This window comes from Crocuta crocuta, unplaced genomic scaffold (assembly GCF_008692635.1).
Source record: "Crocuta crocuta isolate KB4526 unplaced genomic scaffold, BGI_CrCroc_1.0 scaffold190, whole genome shotgun sequence".
Lineage (NCBI taxonomy): Eukaryota > Metazoa > Chordata > Mammalia > Carnivora > Hyaenidae > Crocuta > Crocuta crocuta.
In genome coordinates, this window is record NW_027527955.1 from 3,583,062 (window position 1) to 3,602,444 (window position 19,383).

A 19,383-nucleotide genomic window follows, 5' to 3' on the forward strand; every position below is an offset into this window, starting at 1 on the left:
GTACAGAAGCAATTCAGTTGATGAGGGATAGCCTTTTCAAAAATAGTTTAATGCTAAGTTTTCTTTATAGTTTTTTATTGAAAAAAAAAATCATGATACAAAGCTCAACTCAGGAATATGTCTTTCTCATTTCTCACTATAAAGATGGGTCTCAGATAACTATGGAAACTTCAAAGTTTCATCAGAAACAGACTTGTTTTCCTTATCAGTGAGATTCAGACACAGTATGTTTGAATTTAGGGATTTGATATAAAGTATATGGATTTTGACATAAAAATAAATCTGTTATTTTAACTAGGGTTCTACCAATTACTAGATATGAACACATTCTCGATTTCTTCATTTATGAAAATGTGTTAATTATACTTATCTAACAGGGAGTTTGTGAAAATTAGGGCAAGTAATATGTGTAAAGCTCAATAGTTGGAGAAGACTCTTAGTGTTTCCTTCATTTAGTTTTTTTGGAACTATTTATTCAGAATTGTATCATGATAGAATAATTTTCTCATTTATAAACTAATCTTGTCATATTCAGGATTCTAAGATAGGATATTTGAGAAAAATTTATTCATGACAGGTGATTCACCTGGATGGCAAAAGACTAACATAGTATAATCCTTTTGTCTGCTGTCCCAGTGGGATCAGCAGAGTGGTGGTCTATTTTCTGCCCTGGGATCTTATAGGAATGTACTATTTCACACTAAAGATAACAGTTGTGTATTGCTGTTATATCATCACATAAGAAAAGTTGAACTGTTTAGATAAATCTTACTTGTAAGTAAACATTTCAGTAGAAATAAGGGGGAAAAAGAGTATACTTACACCTTGAACTTCATATTCACTGAAGAAGCAGGACGTTTTGGAATTTCAGTTTTGCTTAGGTTAACTATGTGGCATAAAAATAAATTACAAAAATAGTTTCAAGTTTCTAAATTAGATCAGCGATTTTAACTATAGTAGTCACAGAAAAAATTTAAACCTCTTAGTATGTAGTGTGACCAATCTTTGGTTTTGGAAAAGGACATTATTTTTATTGTTGTTTCTATGTCTAGTCAATTGAATCCTTTCTTTTATATTCTATGCATTGTTCAAGTTGCTCATGAATAAAAATAAGGAGACGTAGAAAAAAATGAAGAGAAGCAAAGAACATGGATAAACTACAAATTGCATAATCACTTTGTGATTTTAAGTTGATCATTTTGGCCAACCATCCAGAACACTGAATGTTTAGAATTTAATTCAGTGTCTTGTATGGTTTCATTTTCTCTCTTAAGGAAAATAATAGACTGATATTTCTGGCTTTCCTAATAGTTTCATAATCCTGAAAAAAGAGCAGTGTTTTCTGTCAAAAATGATGGTAAAGTCTTGAAATTACTTTATATTTAATTACCATTATAAGAATGTGTGGAAAAATTACTAATTTTTCTTTCATATATCTCATACTTTTATATTCTCAGAAGACTTTTATGCGTTTTTCCTATTCAGAGTACCATTAAAATGGTATATTTGAAATTTACGCTCACATGTAGTTGTTGTCAAAAATCAGAGAATAGGAACAGTTGATGACTTTTATTTCGAAACTTAATTCTAGCCAAACTTTTGAATATATTGAATATAATTCTTGGTTAAGATTCTGAAGCTTAGTGTAATATCTGTGTAATTAGCTTAGTTCACAAGCAGGCCTCATTAGTGCATCACTCAGTGCTTTCCTGCAATAGAAAGTGGTTTTTAAGTTATAATCACTACAGTATTTTAGTCTTTAACTCCTGGGATTTAGATCTATAGGAAGAGCTTCAAAAATTTAAAATAAAACAAATTATAACATGATTCCTTAATGAAAATTCTGGAAGGTTGGTATAAATAGTTTATTTCCTTAAATTATTTCTGCCTAAACCACTACTGAGTTAGGGGTTTTACAGAGATATCATATTAGTTTATTTATTAAAATACCTCCTTAGGCATCTACTGGGAAAATATATTTATTTTATAAAATAGAGTATGCCTAATTTCTAGTATGTGAAGTATATATATTATTTGGGCAGAGTTACTCTAATGAAAAATAAATATTAGTCTAAATATTTGATATTAATCTTAATCATATGTAGTATATAAAAGAAATATCTCTCTTGAGAACTTTGCTTTTAATAAAATAATCAAATATAATTTTTAAATATATTATTTTGTGTTTCAATTTTACATTGTATTTTCATTTAATTTTAATAATTTCCTTTTCTTGTACTTTTTTGATCTGTTGTCTGTTTTGTCTAATGCATGTCCAGGGTTCTAAGGTTAGTATTACTTCAGTAATTTTCAGGTTTTCAGCTTTAAGTTTTATTTTTGCTTATTTATGAAATTTTTGACTTGGTTGTATTTTGAGTTTCCATACCATCTTTAATAATAGACATATCTTTGGTATATTTAAAAGATTCATTAAAAGGATTTTTTTCTGTGCATTGATTAACTACTATCTTAGTACCAACAATAATCTTTAGACTAAACTATTATAATGAAAACAAATTTCAGTCATATGTACGATCAAATATTAATTGGTTCCATTGAAAGGAAATTGGATGGAATATATGTTAAGACTCAACAGTAATCATATGGGAGTGATCTTTATTGTTAAATGTATGTTATAATGTTTATAGAACATTTCATCAAAGTCATAAATTATAAAGATTTAATAAGAACTCCCCTTCTGGCTATTTGTGTTAAGAATACTTTTCATTTTAAAATTTTATTTGGTTAGGTCAAAAATACAATTTGGTAAGTTACATGGATGATAACATTTTGTTTATAAATGCTGTATATAGTTCAGTCTTTTAAAAATGAAAGCAGACCGCAAAAGACATGAATATAGGACCATTCACTAATATTATTGAGTTAGATTTCTTATAATTTCAGTAATTCAAAATGATAAATTTCTTTGAGAATCCATCTATAGACATCTTAGAATTCTCACATTTTAAAAAAATCTTTTAGAATATTTGATAGATCCAAGCAATGGCCAGATCTTCCATTCCATAATGAAACACATTAACTGAGATTTAAAATGGGTTTTATGTGAAATTATTATTTTTTTGCTTTTATTATGAACTGTTGTATTGTGATCACAGATTTTAATTCCCTGCTGTGAAATAATGCTTTATATCCGTGAAGTGCTAGGAAATAAGGGATCTGTATTTAAGAAATCCAAGTAATGAATTATTTCTTTACACCTTGGATATGGAGTTGGCACAATGTAAATCAATACTTGAAAGCAGATTTTTGTCTATTTCCAAGCTCATTTTAGGGAGAATGGTTTTAACACTATTTTGCTGTTAAATGGAAGGAAGAAAGGTTGTTACATTTTATACTCCATTTAGAATCTTAAGTTTAGTTATGTAGTGCTTGCAGTAGTCACCTATTTTTATTACCCATCTTGTGCACAAGAAGTGTTTTAAGAGGTTTTTTGTTTTTTTTTTTAATCAGTGTTTCCTGCTGACATTTCCATTGTAATGTGAGGAGGAATATGTTTAAGTAGAATGATGGGCATAAACAATGTCAAAATGGAACACTAAATAGGAGTAGATACCTATAAATATATGCTTACCTTGTAGTTGAATTTATCATCTGGTGAAGAAGTAAGGTTAATCAGTATGCTAGTGTGCCCATTTTCAGAAGAATTAAGCAGTAGTATTTTTTATTTAAAAAGCCCTTTTCTCTGTCTCCTTTTGGCACTGAGAAAATGAGGCCAAGTTACATGAACCAAAATAATTAAAATGTTATATAATACAAAATGAAAATAAAATACAATATGTTGCTGTTGCTTACAAAATACAAAGTTACACATCTCCAGAAGTAATACTTTGTAACATTCCCTTTGAAAGCAGGGAATTATATTTTATCATAGTATTTCAGTGTAAGTATTGTTGTACCTAACTATGATGCTACTGAATCTTCTTAATGCTAGTGTCTTATAGGTTACAAATTAATATCTGTAGAGGAATTAATGGCTTTCCTAATTATTTTTCTCTAGATTTTCAGTGTATGTATGAGATACCTAGTGGCTTAGTTTTTTTCTGAAATGGGTAGGAAATTGTCCTATGTTCTCATTTGACAGTCGTCTCATTTTGAGGTCCACTGGAAATGCCATGTATCTTTCCTATTATGATACATTTATAGTAAAGAGAAATTAAAGCATGTTTTTATGAACAGGAGTGAAGATTTTAAGAAGGTATCAATTTTACATCTTTGTCAATAAAATAAGACAAAAGTAATATAAATATAGATGTGTAGTCATTTCTAAATATCTTTGTAGAATGATCCTAAGTTTGGAATATAGTTTTTACAAGTGATGACATTTAACTTTAACCTTGGTTTTAAAAATGAACTTTTCCTTTATTCAAGGATAATTCATAGGTAAACTAATTAAATTTGATAACCAGCTCTTTTGATGTATGGAATTAGTTTATATTTTATAACTTATTTTCTTACGAAATATTCTAAATATGCTGAACTAGTGTTTATAGTATGTACGGATATGTATTATATGTCCAAATTTTAACAAGACTTAAACCTTCTACTTTCTTAAAGACGGAATTGGAAAATATTGAAGTGACACAAGGCATGTCAGCTGAGACAGCAGTAACTTTCCTCGGCCGATTGATGGCTATGGTTGACGTGCTTGTATTTGCCAGCTCCCTAAATTTTAGTGAGATTGAAGCTGAAAAAAACATGTCTTCTGGAGGCTTAATGAGACAATGCCTAAGGCTAGGTAAGTCTGTTAAGAATAACGGTGCATGTTAAATAATTACCTACAGATTAGTTTTCTGATGTTCTGTGATACATAAAGTATTGATGATACAAGTTAATGATTATGTAGTAGAGAGATCACCCTGTAATTCTTGAAAATTGCTAAATTAAAATTATGGTATCTTTACATTGGAGATTTCATGAAATTGATCATTTGTAATGGATTATAATTTGAAGTTAAGTCAAATATATTATGAATTGTTTCAAAATCTATAGGACTATAACATTTTTCATTGAAATGATTTTAATGTGAATCCATTTAGGAGTTGTTTTGGGAAACTAATACAGAAAGTAGTTGTCCTGACCTACAAATATGTCAGAAGAACAGTGACATAATTTATATACAGAATGCTAAAGGATAACACTGATATGCCAATGTCACTCTTTGTCAGAATGAGCAGTTGATGCTAATAAACATTACTATACTCATACTGTTCATTTTTATCCTGTGTCGCAAAGAAAATTTATCACTGAAAACTCTTAGTAAATGTAGTTTATCTCTTTACATCTATTCTTACATATCTTACCTTTCTTAAAAGGGAAATTTATTTATACCACTTAGTCTTTACAAGGAACCAGAAAGCTATTGTTTTTATATTTGCCTTAGACCATGAGTAGGACACAAAAAAGTAAGGCATTAAAGAGGAAGGAAATTTCTGATGTATGCTTTTACTAACCATAATTTTAAAAATTGTATAAAAATTAGGGCAGCTGTGTGGCCCTGTCAGTTGAGCACCCTACTTTTGATTTTGGCTCAGGTCATGATCCCAGGTTGTGTGATCAAGTCCCGGGTCCAGCTCTGCACTGAGCGTGGGACCTGCTAAAGATTCTCTTTCTCTCCCTCTGCCCTTCTCCCCAGCTTGTAATCTCTGTCTCTCTGAAATAAAGAAAACAGTAAAAGAATAGAAAAGAAAAGAAAAATCTACACATGTGTAGTTTCAGGGGATAAATTGTTTCTGATCCAAGGTAGGAATAATAACTTGCTTTAAGAATGATGGGAAAAAAAAAAAAACACTTTTTTGTTTGTTTTGCATTTTTTAAAGATGCGTAGTCTAAGTGGAATCATTTCATAATCATTATAAGGGAGAGATTGACCACACTGAGATCTCTCTGACAACTAACAGGTGCAGGATAATTCACTGTGGCCTCCATGGACATATCCATTGATATTTAACAATAGCTGATAGAATGAACTTTGTGAGAAAGATAAATTTTTTAAAAATATCTAAGTATCTTAAAACCAGCATGTATTTGGTGATTCTGAACTTTCATATTTGAATATATATCACACCTTTACTACTAATTTCATTTTTATCCCAGAGCAGAGTTGTTTTTTGCTACCCACAGGAATTTTTTTTTAAATAGTTCATTGTCAAGTTGGTTTCCATATAACACCCGGTGCTCATCCCCACAAGTGCCCACAGGAAAGTTTTATAAGTGAATAATAATGAAGCAAACAATTATAAATCAGTATATGGTGTTTACTCTTCTAAGCACTTTATAAATATATTAATTCACTTTTCCATTCATTTTACAAACGAGAAGCTGAGGCACATGTAGTGTAAGCAGCTGGCCCAAGATCACACACTCACACATAGCAGAGCTGGGAGTCAAATTCAGATGGCGAGATTCCAGAATCTATTGTTTATTAATATGGCTGCTTAAAATAAGTAAATGAATAAAAAGCTTGTACTTAATGAATACTTATTGGCAAGGCTGTAGACGTTCCCAGCATGCAGAAAGGTGGACCCTGGGCCTCGGTGCTGCCTCTGCTGAGCTGCTCTTTCACTGCCTGACACAGGGGCTGTGCTCAGTGCAGTCGCCAAGTATTAATATCACAGGAAGAGTCCTGTCAGTAAAAACAGTTTATCAAATATGAATATGAAGTTTCAAAACATTTGTATTGATCTGTGAAATTCAGAATTTTAAAGAATGGAGGGGGATAGACTAGGAAGGGATAAATTGGGAGTTTCAGTAATCTTGTTTCTGCATCTAGTTGGTAGTATATGGGTATGTTGTTTTTATTTTTTAACTACACATGTGCTTTCTGTGTATTTTTCATTATTTCATAATTATTAAAAATATCTGTTTGGTCTAGTTGATTTTAAGAAAGATGAATAGAGACAAGGGAAAGAAATAAAGAAAAGAAGAACGTATCAACTCTTGTAAACATGTCAGAGTCAACAATTTATGTTAATAATATGGTTTTGGTTTGTAAATAGTTTGTTGTGTTGCCGTGAGGAACTGTTTAGAATGTCGGCAGAGACAGAGAGACAGGGGGAGCAAATCTTCCCATGGCGGCAGTAAACCTCAGGAAGCCCCCCAGGGTGTGGCTGCCACGGCAGCTTCCAAGGTAACTAAACATTTTCTATGTTAAATATACTGTACATATATGTACATGTAAACATATGTGTATACATGTATATTTACATGTAACGTTTTTTAATGCAAGAGAAAAGTAACATGGTATTAATGAAAGAGCAAAGATTTTGTAATCAGTGGGCTTCGGTGCTGGCATTTCTTTTTCACAGTTGTGTTACCAAGATTATTTAACCTCTCTGAGGCTTACACTTTTTGTTTAAATAAAGATACTAATAACTTCTACTTCATAGCATTTTTATAAGGATATCAGTACACATAGCTCTGAAGTTCCTAGTTACTGTGGTTTTTCATAGTTAAACGTATTTTCACAGAGCTGAATGTATGAATAATGTGCTTTTTATATTGGATGTGTTTTTGAGGATAGATATTCTCATAATATTAAGTATATATATATATATATAGAGAGAGAGAGAGAGAGAGAGAGAGCGAGCGAGCCCAGGATATGACTGAATAGTGTATTTTGGAATATACCAGTAATCCTTGTTCTGAACTAGCTCTTTATCAATATGTTTAACTGACCCTTTGTTTCACATCCAGAGTTTTATCAACACGATCTTTAAGGTCCTGCATGTCTGACCCATGCTTACTTCTCCAACTTCTCCGACTGCAGCCTGTATCCGCTTACCCTCTTACTTTTACACCATTTTATTCACGTGATAGCTTTATTTAGTTCATCAGAAGATTCTCTCTCTCTCTCTCTGTCTCTTTTTTTCTTTTTTGTCATTAGACTTTTTCATAGTTTCACTTTACTTGAAGGGTCAAATTTTTCACATCTGGCTAAAATCCATTCCACTCTAGCTTCAGCTTAAGTGCTACTCTTTGAGGAAAATGTTGTCAGATAAACTTACTGCCACCCCAGTCTAGGGTAGTTGCCTGTATTTGATATGTTCATAAAGCCCTATATGTCAGTTATTAAACTACACTTTAATGAAATGTTTGATATTGACAACCTGATTTTTCTGAGCAATAAGTGAAGACATGAAATAGAAGTTTAATTCATTTAAATACTTCTGTGGCTTCAAACTTCTGCACTTTTTAAGCAGAACAACCACATACCTAGCATATCTATATTGCAGCCTCATTTTCACTTCTGTCAAAAACATTCCTAAAATGATTAGACCGTATTTTATATAGCTCACAGTTCTCCAAAGTGTTTGCCATTACTTAGAAAATTACATATGAACACATCAGCAAGAATGTGTCATGTTATTTGTGTAGACATAGTAGACTGTAAGTTAGTTGAGGGCATGTCCATATCTTGTGCATCTTTGTAATTCCAGAGCACGTATATATAACATTGGCAGTGCTTTGTCAAAAGAGCACTTAATCTATAATCAGACAGGTCTGAGTTTGTATTCTGGCTCTACCTCATAACAAGTTTTGTGACCTAAGTCAAACTCCTTAGTCTCCTGTGCCTCAGTTTTCCAGTCTTTAAAATGGATACAAATCTTTTTAACTTTTTAATTTTAATTTTTAATTTATATCCAAGTTAGTTAGCATAGAGTGCAGTGATGGTTTCAGGAGTAGAATCCGGTGAGTCGTCTCACATGTGTAACACCCAGTGTTCATCCCAACAAGTGCCCTCCTTAATGCCTTTCACCCATTTGCCACCCTCCCCCACCCAGAGCCCCTCCTGCAGCTCTCAGTTTGTTCTCTATATTTAAGAGTCTCTTATGTTGTCCCCCTCCCTGTTTCTATATTATTTTGCTTCCCTTCCCTTATGTTCATCTGTTTTGCATCTTAAATTCCACATATGAGTGAAGTCATTTGAGATTTGTCCTTCTCTGACTAATTTCACTTAGCATAATACCCTCTGGTTCCATAAAATTGATACAGATTTTAATTTTGCAAAGTGTTTATATAAACTAAATGAAAAGCAATAATGTATTAAAGAATTTAGTAATTCTTGACACAGTGAGCTTTCAATTAGTACTAATTCCCTTCCTTTCTCTAGCAGTTAACCACTCTATACACTCATGAAATGAATAAATCAGTTAGTATTTTTGAGAGCTTTGGTCTTAAAGGTGTCTATGCTTAATTCAGTAGATAATAGAGAGCTCTTTGAGACTGTTGAACCAAATATTACTCTGATTGTAGAATATGGAAAGAAAAGTCCAAGGTGAAGGAATTTCGTAGTAATTTAGTTGAGCTAATCACTGTTTCTCTGTAAAGACCCTTAGCAATGAAAAATGGTTCATAAGTGATGGGTATACAAATATTAGGGGGAAAGTGGACTTGGTAACAAAAGACATGTCAAGAGAGAGAATCAATTGACCTGGTTAATGAGGATTTTCTTATGTGACACTTGAGTAAATAAACCATAGATTGTTTTGATAAAATACTAAACTGTGTAGACTTAGGTGATTCCTACATCTTCATTAAGGGCCTCATTTTCTATACTTTGTAAAAAGGACCAATAGTACAAGCTTTATCCATAAAAAAAAGTCTTCATAAGGATCAAATTTGATTATGGACATAGAAACACTTTATAAAATGGAAAATGATATATATATAAGTTAAAATATCAATTTTTTCACTTACGCTATAAATTAGGTACTTTTTCATCTCTGTTCTGCACAATGTGTTATTTTTTTTAACCATCCTGTGATAAATATTACTAGTTTATTATTTAGATGATACAGCTGAGGCTCAGAGAGGTTAGTTTCTCACCTAAGGTCATATGGCTGATCATCTTTGGAATTGTAGTAGAAAGCAGATAACTATGCCATGTTCTTTGCACTATCCTGTGCTGCAAATGAAGCAAACATCTTCATTTAGGAGTGAAATATATTGAGGTATATAGAGGATTAGGAGGAAGCCTATTCACTTTCAATTAGTTAAGGTAACATCAAATTATTCTATTTGCAGGAATTATAGGTAGTACTCTGTGTATATGATATAATTTAATCCACACTTTTCTTAACATACTATGTGAGTGAAAAAGTACTAGATTGAATTTCAGGAAACCTGGCTGTCTCAGTAGTTTGCTATGTGATACATGACGTAAAAATTGTCAGATTTGTATCTTCAGCTATGAAAAGGATTTTTGGTGGTTAAAATTTTTTTTAAGATTTTATTTAAATTCTAGTTAGTTAACATATAGTATAATATTCATGTCAAGAGTAGAATGTAGCTATTCATCACTCACATATAACACCCAGTGCTCATCACATGAAGTGCCCTCCTTAAACCCCATCACCCATTTTAGCTCATCCCCTGCTCACCTCCCATCCAGGAACCCTCAGTTTGATCTCTGTCATTGAGAGTCTCTTATCATTTGTCTCCCTCTGTTTTTTCCCCTTCCCCCATGTTCATTTATTTTGTTTCTTAAATTCCACATATGAGTAAAATGATATGGTATTTGTCTTTCTCTGACTTATTTTACTTAGCACAACACACTGTAGCTCCAAGGTGTTTATGATCTTTAATGTCTTTCAGCTTTAGCATCAAGACTGTGGCTTTTCATAGATCGTAAAATGTTTATACATATAAAATCTCATGCAATGTAATATAGTAATCTCATATATTATAAAACCATGATGGAGAAATGAACCCAGTGACTCAAAAAGATACATTAACCAGAGATTGAGAAAGTGAGGCTCAGAAAGTGTTAGTTATAAGCCCAAAGTCACACAGCAGAGTTTCAATCTTATTATTCTTTTACGTCTATAGCAATTGCTATGGTAATGAAGAACAAGAACACTACTAGAAAGTGAAACTGTGACCAGAGCAGAGGGGAGAACAGAAAAAGTATTCTGTAATAGAGTGCTGTTGTCAATAAATGTTACTTAGTGATGTACGAAGAACATGGTAAAGAATGTGGCTCGTGTAATGCCTAAAATTACTGGAAATTACACTCCTATATAAATTTCTGTATTATGCTATATTCTTTTTAACAATTCTCTTTCTTTTTTTAAGACTCCATTGGAAAGTGTTCCAGGTAACCTTTCTCCTATTAAGGATCCTGATAGACTTCTTCAGGATGTTGATATTAATCGCCTTCGTGCCGTCGTCTTTCGGGATGTGGTAAGTTATGCCGGCTTGATTTCCCAGGAAAACATCTTCCACAGTCATTTGTGTAAAATAACTTCAATTTTGTAAGAAAGCTGCAATTACAACCAGACGTCCTAATGTTAGGCGTCGTCGGTTTAGAACATACTTCTGACTGTGAAGTGGTTGAGCCTTTGCTTTCTCTGAAAGCTTATTGATGTATCAGTTTTTTACACGATGTGAAATTTTGATTTAGATTTTGTGTATACTAAGACCAAAGGGATAACCTTGAAATGTTTCGATCCGTTTTATGTTGAATCACCCACTTTCTCTTCTAGTATTCCTCGCTCCATCGCTAGGTACTGGCTATTTTGTTATTATCAGCGTTCCTTGTACCATGGATTAAAAAAAAGATTAATTCATTAAGGTGTTGATGGCAGTTTTTGCGGGGCAGCAGTTTTTTAAAAGAAGATCTGCACTTTAAAAATATAGACATTTATGAAGATTTGAGTTACAGAGGTAGCTTTTTAAAGCTTAAGGAGAAGATGGCTTACAGAGATGGTTTCTTGGAGCATCCCAATTATATGATCATTTACTCACATAAAAATAAGATTGGCCTTTTCACAAATCACATAGAAACATATAGTATTTTGCAGCAGATTCAATATTGACAGTGCTTCTTAATATAGTTATTATTTTCCAGCACTTTAGATTCTGTTTTTCTTATTTTGATTGCTGATTTATGAGACTCAGAAAAAGTTTTTATTTTAAACTTATACTTAATAAATCAGAGGAGTCCTAGTTAAAATATTTTTAAGTCACAGAGCATAATACTACACAGTAGGAATATACTACAGAAAGATTGTCACTCTCTTTAATGTATACCCATTCTTATAAATCACTAGAGAAATTATAAGCATACCAACAGAAAATTAGATAGTGGACATAATATATGAAAGTTAAGGTAACAAGTATATGATGAAGTCAGTACCACTGGTAATCAAAGGAATGCAAATTAAAATAACAGTGAGATATTTTTACTTAGACAAATTTTAAAGATTTAAAATTTTTATTTATTTACTTTGAGAGAGAGAGTGTGTGTGTACCAGCAGGGTAGGAGCAGAGAGGAGGGAAACAGAAAATCCCAAGCCTAGGGGGAGGGCGTAATTCACAAACTATGAGTTCGTAACCTGACACTTAGCTGATTGAGTCACTCAGGCAAATAAAGACATTTAAATAATAATTATACCTAGCATTGCAAGGGTGCATTGAAACATGCTATGTCATATATCACTGGTAGACATTTACACTGGATAAACGTTCTGAATAGTTCTTTTCCATTATGTCATAAACTCTTGCAAATATTGATGCCTTGTGACCCAGTGATTCTACCAAGAAGTTATCTGACTTCATGTGCTCATCAAAGATGCCTACAGGAAAATTGGCAACAATACAAATATCTAACAATAGAGTTTCAGCCTAATAGATCATAGTATATTCGTTCAGTGGGACACTATGCAGCCATTAAAATTATACTTTTGAGGAAATTTTAGTACATAGAACAGTGGTCATGATATATTTTAAGGGAAAGCAGCAGTATACAAAAGTACTTGTATTACATAAATACTATGTTTTTATGTTGTGTGTACGTACATGTACAGGTGCAGCTTTAAAATAAAAAAGACAAAAAAAATACCAAGTGCTGCTAATGATTATCTCCAATTCTTATTTTGTACTTTATTCTTTTATGCTTTTTGCATTTTCAAAAGATCTATAATAAAACTATATTTCTTTTGTAATTAATAAGTAATAAAATATATTTTAAAAAATGAATGCTAGCATTAAAATCATGATGTATGAGTCTCCCAGTAATCTGGAATCCAATCCAGACTTGGAAAAAAAATCACTAACAGGTTAGTCACTTAGAAATGAGAGTTACCATGGAAAAATATGCTATGGAAACAATGTATTTCATATGAAGAATGATTAGAACATGGAGCACATCAGACCTAACATAAAAGAGGTTTATGTTAAGTGTGACATGGTGTTTAAATTGTTAGTAAATTCTACATTAGGTTATTGTGGTGGATTGTGATAATGTTCTCTAAGACTCCTAGATGTTAAATATGTTAGATAACCCAACAGCGGTACCTAGCTTTCTTCCTGAAGGATGGGAATTAAGTGTTCCTAAATGTACCTTCCATACAACATCAAGGTAGTATAACTTGTGTTTGTTGAGTTATAGTGTGTTTCAGACACTTAATATAAATCCTAAACTTTCATTTAAGGGTTAAGAGAAAGTTAAGACTCAGAAACATTAAGATCACATACGTAGTGTGAGGTAATCACTTTCCTAAGGTAGAGCTCTCTAAAATGTTCTCTGTTTCATCACCATGTTTTTATTTTATTTATTTGTTTTTTTATTAATCTATTTATCTATTAAGTTTTATTTAAATACCAGTTAGTTAACATACAGAACATACAGTGTAATAGTAGTTTCTCTTGGACAATATAGTGATTCAACACTTCAATACATTACCTGGTACTCATCACAAGTGCCCTCCTAAATCCCCATCACCTATTGGAAGTTTCTGACAATTGATGTATTTTAGACTCAATTGTAGATACCATGCCAAGAATTCTACTTGACTTTTGACATTTTTGTGAACCAGTAGTCATTTTTAGTTGCCTTAATTTCAAAAACAAATGAGATAAAAAATTGGGTTCTTAAAGAAAAGTATATGTACATTATATTTATGAATATAATATGTAATAGATGTGTAAATATCTTGCTCTTGTTTGTTTTTCGTGATGAAGACATTGCTGATTTAAACTCACGTGAACTGTTTAAATCTAGGTAAAAGCGTTGTGTGGCAAAATTTACTATGTGGTAAGAAAAAGAATCAGGGGCGCCTGGGTGGCATAGTCGGTTAAGTGCCCGACTTTCGCTTAGGTCATCATCTCACGGTTCGTGGGTTCGAGCCCCGCGTCGGGCTCTGTGCTGACTGCCAGCTCAGAGCCTGGAGCCTGTTTCAGAGTCTGTGACTCCCTCTCTCTCTGACCCTCCCCTGCTCACGCTGTCTCTCTCTCTCTCTCCTAGAAATAAATAAAACATTAAAAAAAAATTAAAAACAAAAAGAATCAGACTTTAAAAATCAGCTTTGTTTTCAGTGTTCACCAATAAGCTAAAATTTTAAAGGAAATTCATTATGCTTCTCTCTCTCTCTCTCAAGTCTAGATTATACTAGGTCACTTATATACGAATTATATAAACTGAAGTAATTTTAATCCTTAAAAGTTGAATTAGAAATAGTATCCTGGTTGAAGCATTAAAATTGTTAAAGGATTTCAGAGTTAATTATATTACTAATTCAGGATTGACTGGTGGAGAGACCCATTTTTTCAAAAAAAAAAATTTTAATGTTTGTTTATGTTGAGAGAGAGAGACAGAGTGCCAGCAGGGGAGGGGCAGAAAGAGAGGGAGACACAGAATCTGAAGCAGGCTCCAGGCTCTCAGCTATCAGCACAGTGCCCGACATGGGGCTGGAACTCAAGAACCATGAGATCATGAGATCATGACCTGACCTGGAGTCAGATATTTAACCGACTGAGCCACCCAGGCGCCCCTCTGGGCTATTTAAAAAAAAATTTTTTAAATGTTTATTTATTTTTGAGAGAGAGAGTGACAGAGTGTGAGCAAGGGAGGGGCAGAGAGAGAGGGAGACACCGATTCTGAAGCAGGCTCCAGGCTCTGAGCTGCCAGCACGAACCCACCAGTGGTGAGGTCATTACCTGATCCGAAGTTGGACGCTAAACCGACTGAGCCACCTGGGTGCCCCTGGAGAGACCCCTGTCGTAAGCAGATGAGAGAAACATAAGAGTTTGTCTTCATAGTAATAAAATATGTAGGAAAGACAATTAATTTGTATAAAAATTGAGTTGCTCTCCAGATGTTTAGCCTCCGTGTGTGTTGTGCTTGCTTTTTAAAGACAGAACTGGGAATAAGCGCAATTGGTTTGCGGATCTGGATTTGAAAAGAAAAGGCAACTGTTTTCATGCCATACATATGGGAGGTTTTCGCTTGGCTAAGACACCACTAAACAGTATCTGTTGTTTGTGACTCCGCAACTTTGTAGTTGACATGCATTCATTCCACACATGCTTTTTAATTGTCTGGTCCTGAGTTTCCAAGTGGTGGAAACATCCTAGAATATTATAGTTCATCACAGCTTGAGCTGTGTTTGAATTCATTCCTGGTCAGTATCTCTGTTGGATCTCATTGCACTTCAGTTTCCTTTAGAGGACTGTTTAAGTATTTGATTTTGCCCATTCTCTCTATATTTATTCCATCAGCATTATAATCACAGGGTGATTATAATCACACACTTTATAAGAAATTATATCTCTAGAAAAGCTGTTACTCACAGAGTATGAAATACTAAATTCATAATATTTCAGAACAAATTTAATCTGTTTTTGTTGTTCTCTCTATTAGCAGTAACTAATTCCATTTCATAGTATTAAATTATTAGTAAATATGTCTTGTTTGCTTATTTTCTGACAAATGCACATAAATTGTGAATCTTGATGGCATTGGTGCTTCCATGAAGTAATAAATATTAAGTGCCTTTAATGGAGTTGCTAGACTTTAATGCATATTTGCTTTCCTTACCTGTATCCTGTTTTGTTTTGTTGTTTGTTTGGTTGTTTTTACCTGCTATCTGTGGGCCACAGTAATTACTTGGCAGTTATGGTTTGAAATGTCACTTTTACTAGCTTGGGAAAAAAGGCTTTAAAACCATTTACATTTTATTCCTTAGATACAGTTTATTTTGAAAGTGGAATTAGAGGTTTTAAGTTTGCCTCCTTATCAGTTTTTACCTTATGAGTTAGTTATCTAGGCTTCAAGGTTCTGTGCAGCTCTTTATAGTTCACAAAGCATACCTGAGGAGCTATCTTTTCTACCAGTTTGCAGTCTGCTGTCTATGTATCCTAACTTGACCGATTGTTTTCTGACCTTATACCAATTTGTTGCAGTCCTCTGGAAAAGCCCCCATTTTGTCATTGAGATTTTGAAGTTCAGAGCCTCAAATACTGGCAGTGTTTTAGAAGTCATTTTCCTAGTGCAAAATAGTGGGATTGTTACTTCTTTTTTAACCACTTATGCAGTCAAAGGTTGCATTAGCTTTTCTTGAGCTGCCACATCACACTTGTAACTCATATTGAGCTTGTGTAGAGTTCCCATTTTCTGCTCCCCCATTTTTTATATTTTCCCTATTTGTACTCCTATAGTCTCCTAAGGTAGTAGTATGTTAGGATTGTACATGTATCTCAATTATATTTTTATGCTATTCATTTTTTTAAGTTACAACATTTGGAACTGTTGATTTCTATCCAGATAGTATTCTTACAACCTTATACTTTCTGTATGTTTTATAAATATACATTTTCTGTTGTTATAGAAGTAATGGATAGTAATGGTGAAGAGGGCAAAGAACAAATTTTGTGACATAGTCAGCAAAATTTTTAAATTCTTATTTTTTGAAATTAAATTCCAACCTAGAATTCAGATGATATATTCCTGGAGTCTTGTATTTATACTTAAATGATGCTAATTACATAATAGTATATACTTAGAAGCTTTAATACAAATTACATGTCATATTGTGCCTCTGTAAATAAAATGAAATAGGAGTAGTTTCTTGCACTCTAATAATTAAAAGAAATTGAATGTCAAAACTGCCTTTTTCTTTTCCACAGGATGATAGCAAGCAGGCACAATTCTTAGCTCTGGCTGTTGTTTACTTCATTTCGGTTCTGATGGTTTCCAAGTACCGTGACATATTAGAACCCCAGCGAGAGACTGCAAGAACTGGAAGCCAACCAGGTAGAAACATCAGACAAGAAATAAATTCGCCAACAAGTACAGGTACTATTTATTTTTAGTTATTTGAATTTTTATCATCATTTATCTCCTTTTTATTTCGTTTATACACCCAGTTCAAACTAGTCTTATTTATAAAATCACATCAAAAATTTATAAGTAGATGGTATATAAATACTAATTTAATATTCCTTAATTCTGCAGAAATGTGGAGATTTCCACAATATTCGCTGTATTCTCATTTTATCATGCAATTTTGGTTTTAGGGTTTTCCATCTGTTAATACAAATCATTTACTACTTAATATGCAAATAAGTGATATATTTGAAATGTATTGCTTTTTAACTGATATGAACATGAAAGTAGGAGATCCTTATAAAGACTTTGAATAAGCAAAAATATAAACCTTTAGAGCCAGTTTTAAAGATAGCTTCTTTCTTGCTTTCTCTCTCTCTCTCTCTCTCTGTATCTGTCTCTCTCTCTCTTTTGCCATGTATTGCAATTTAAGGATATAAATATTTTATCAAAAATTCATAATCAAACATACATTCTAAACTTTATAACAAAGTTGCTTCAACTTAAAGACTTACAACAAGGAACCATCTTGGGTCATATTGTTTTTATTTTTTGGAGAAGACGCTTATGTTGTGGGAGTTCTTGACTCATCAGCTTTGCCTATTCTGCTTGAAAATGATAAACCGACATTTTAGTATCATGGGGTGCCTTCTATCAGTTGCATTTCCTGCCATGTATTTATATCAAGTTTGTTTCTTGGTTGTTTGCAGTGTATCCTTGGTAACCTAGTGGTTATTTCATGTACCACTGGATTAATTTGTAGTTGAGATTGTCTTTCTTAAATAAATGCATATGTTATATAAATAAAATGGATATTTTAAAAAGTGAGTAGAAATTAGTGGTCAAATCTCTGCATCTTGTTTTCCATGAGCATATCATATCTCCTTTTACCTTGCCATTGTGGAAATATGGATTGTGTTTTAGCTGTTATACTTTATTTTTGCATGCTATATTTACTTTGAACACATAAACATGACACTATTCATTGTAGTATACTTTTAACTTTATTCTTTAAATTAAACATTATCCTGCCATTCCAGTTTATGTCTTTTGACCATTCAGAATACTAAGACACTACGTTAATCAATTTTTTCTTCATTTTTAATGCATTCATGTCTGCTTTACATGTATAAAACAAGCAATATTTTAGTCAGCCTTCCGGTTCTGGTTTTGTGTGCGTGTTTGTCTTTCTGTATGTTGCCAAAATTACTCTACTTAACAAGTGTATGATTTCTCCTTTCTCTTAATATGTAACCTCTTTCCTTCCCCCAGAGATGCAGTGTTTATTTCTAGTCCTGCTTGCATGTTGCAGTAATACAGAGTTGTCATGGATCTCCAGTGGACCATTTGCAGGTTGTTACATGCTGGCTCAAATTTGATTCCATGATTTTCTCTACAGTTGTGGTCATACCATCTATCCCTCATCCAAGTCTGAACCATGGATTCCTTGCCAAGTTAATTCCTGAGCAGAGCTTTGCCCACTCATTTTACAAAGGTAATACTGACCTCATCTCCTGACCTGTTTGGGTATTCATATTTCATTAATTGTTGTACAATAAATATCCATAATGTGATTGTTTATAAACAAGTATACACCTCAGGTTTCATGGAGATATGATATGTTGTAGTTATATTTGGCTGTTGGGAGCAAAATATAATTTGTGTATTTGTATTTCATCACATTTCTTTAAAATGTCATCTGCAAATTAAGGATACTTAATTATATATGTCATAATATTCACAGTGGTGCTATTTTCTGGAGTTTGCAGAAGAGAGCATCAAATTGATCTATAAGTTGCTTAGCTTTCTGTCAGAACAAAATCCTTTAAAGGAATACAAATAATTCTTCAACAAACAACATAAAATTCACTATGAGGCATTCAATAAAAATTATTAAACATGTAAGAAGCAGGAAAATAGAATATATAAGCTAGAGAAAACAATCATTCCATAGAAACAGATTCAGAAAGGGCAGAGATGGCAGAATTAGATAAAAACATTCAATCAGGTGTTATAAGTATGTTCAAGATGTTTGTCAATCTAAAAGGAATAGTGAATGTAATGAGAATCAAATGGAAGGTTTTTTTTTTTTTAAAGAACAAGTTGGAGGTTTTAGAGATAAAAAATAAAATAGCTGAGGTGATGTCTCTGCGTAACATTAAAATGGGATTACTCTCTGCAGAACAAAGGATTGTGGTAAACAAAATTTGGCTCCCTGCCCCACGCAAGACTTTCCCATGCATTAATTCCATGCATAA

At 32.7% G+C, this 19,383-nt stretch overlaps 1 protein-coding gene across 1 annotated transcript in view; it reads left to right on the forward strand.

Annotated features, from left to right (window-relative positions):
- NBEA (neurobeachin) overlaps positions 1–19,383 on the forward strand; it is a 685,485-nt gene that overhangs the window by 196,042 nt on the left and 470,060 nt on the right. Inside the window, exons 25-29 of the mRNA XM_077752635.1 lie at positions 4,576–4,756; positions 7,017–7,147; positions 11,095–11,202; positions 16,927–17,095; positions 18,525–18,620. Of these exons, the coding sequence (XP_077608761.1) occupies positions 4,576–4,756; positions 7,017–7,147; positions 11,095–11,202; positions 16,927–17,095; positions 18,525–18,620 (685 nt within the window). The remainder of the gene's footprint in view (positions 1–4,575; positions 4,757–7,016; positions 7,148–11,094; positions 11,203–16,926; positions 17,096–18,524; positions 18,621–19,383) is intronic.